This window comes from Microtus ochrogaster, chromosome 7, assembly GCF_000317375.1.
Source record: "Microtus ochrogaster isolate Prairie Vole_2 chromosome 7, MicOch1.0, whole genome shotgun sequence".
Lineage (NCBI taxonomy): Eukaryota > Metazoa > Chordata > Mammalia > Rodentia > Cricetidae > Microtus > Microtus ochrogaster.
In genome coordinates this window covers 83,552,829-83,554,753 of record NC_022014.1, presented here as the reverse complement: position 1 = coordinate 83,554,753, position 1,925 = coordinate 83,552,829, and the positions used below count along the sequence as shown (strand labels likewise).

The window sequence follows — 1,925 nt, the reverse complement described above, 5'->3', positions numbered from 1 at the left end:
TGCTCGTGAGTCAGTGACGGCGTCATCCGTGCCCGGGTGCTCGTGAGTCAGTGACGGCTTCATCCGTGCCCGGGTGCTTGTGAATCAGTGACGGCTTCATCCGTGCCCGGGTGCTTGTGAATCAGTGATGGCTTCATCTGTGTCCGGATGCTTGTATATGAGCTACATAGATGGATGGAGAGCTGAATACAGGGCTTAGGAGTGGCAGAGAAGAAGCCGTACCTAGAAGGAACAGAAGGGCTGCCATCAGGGCCCAGGTGAGCACAAGCTGTGTTACATGTACAGTCAGACACTAGATATGTCTCACAGCCTTCAAAATAAATTGGTAAGAGCAGTTAAATTTCAGAGAAACTGCACTGATGTGTATAATGCCAAGAAACAAATGATTCTGTTCTCTTAAAATCAGGAGCTTCTCTATGTAGGGCTTTAGGCTGTAGAATTTGTCTTTGGAAGCTATCAGATTCATGTATCCACACCAAACTGTGTGGTTTGGTTTTGGAGGAAAGAATGGCATTTGATGTTTGTCCTTTGAACAGGCATGGCGATTTGTTGTTCCTGTTTCCCTCGAGCCTTGCTGGACCTTCGACTGAAATGGAGACATCGACCTCAGTAGGGTTAAAGGCCTTTGGTGCTCCTAATGTGGTTGAAGATGAGATCGATCAATATCTCAGCAAACAGGACGGGAAGATTTATAGGAGCCGGGACCCACAGCTGTAAGTGCTCCATAAGGCTCCTGCCTGTGGTGGGGTGGGCGCCTAATGGATCATTAGAGGAAATATTTCAGAGCTTTTGTAATCTTAGCCCTTGGGGGCAGGCTAGCTCACGAGACCCAGTCATAACAAGTTCCATGTTAGTAAGTATCTGGTAAGGTGAAAGATCTGAGTTTGGCCGTCTGTTTTCACATTATTTTACTGCATGTTACCTTGGCAACTTTAAAACAGATTCCACACAAAGTGATTAGTAGGAGTATAAGCCTGGGGGAAGTGGCGCACACCTTAGCCAGCATTTAGTCAGAGGCAGGCAGATCTCTGAGTCTGAGGCCAGCTTCGTTTTTAGAGTGAGTTCCAGGACAGCCAGGGAGGTTACACAGAGAAATCTGTCCCCCCACCCCCCAAAACAAAACAAAACAAAAAGACAAACAAAAAATATTAGGAGTATGTGAACACTAAGAGTGAAAGGTGTCTAGGGACAGCTAGGGTCTATTTTGGGGTCCCTTTAGATACATGGCCCCTCCCACACAGAGGTAGCAGAAGGGACGGATGGTTCATTAAGGGCTAAGGCCCTGACTTCTCAGGAGCAGGAGCATGGCCATCGGTAGGACAGCCTGGGCACTAGGTGCCAGTGTGTGCCCTCCAGTTATGTGGAATGTAGTGCGTTGTACATTCCTTCATTTTAGACTTTTCCGTAATTCTTTTTACAAAAACCAGTTAGGGACTGGAGAGATGGCTCAGTTTGATTCTCAGCATCCACATGGCAGCTTACAGCTGTCTGGGCTCTGAGAGCACCGGGCGTGCTGCACATGCGCACAGGAAAACAGGGACACCAGCTGGAAACATGTGGATTGACTCCCAGCAATGTGAGCGTACGGGAGTGGAGCTGTGGGTCTCTGCAGTGGGTGCCACTCTGTACATGTGGGCAGGGACCGACACTGGGACCCTGGAAATCCAAGTACTACGTCAGCAATTTGTGTGTAAGGTGGACCAGGCACAGATGCTGCCTTTCCTTGTGTTTCTCCCAGGAACTCACCATGGTCTGGGCTTTCATGTCTCCAATAGCTATTTTTAGAACACTTGCTCCCATGTGTTAATTTTGCTCTTCAGAAATGAGCCTGCCTAGCCGGGCGGTGGTGGCGCACACCTTTAATCCCAGCACTCGGGAGGCAGAGGCAGGTGGATCTCTGAGTTCGAGGCCAGCCTGGTCTACAA

The 1,925-nt window shown here is 49.1% G+C and overlaps 1 protein-coding gene across 1 annotated transcript in view; it reads left to right on the top strand.

The window, feature by feature from the left end:
- Positions 1-1,925, top strand: part of Nploc4 (NPL4 homolog, ubiquitin recognition factor) — a 45,963-nt gene that overhangs the window by 11,922 nt on the left and 32,116 nt on the right. The window contains exon 4 of the mRNA XM_005350857.3: positions 537-713. Coding sequence (XP_005350914.1) covers positions 537-713 — 177 coding nt within the window. The remainder of the gene's footprint in view (positions 1-536; positions 714-1,925) is intronic.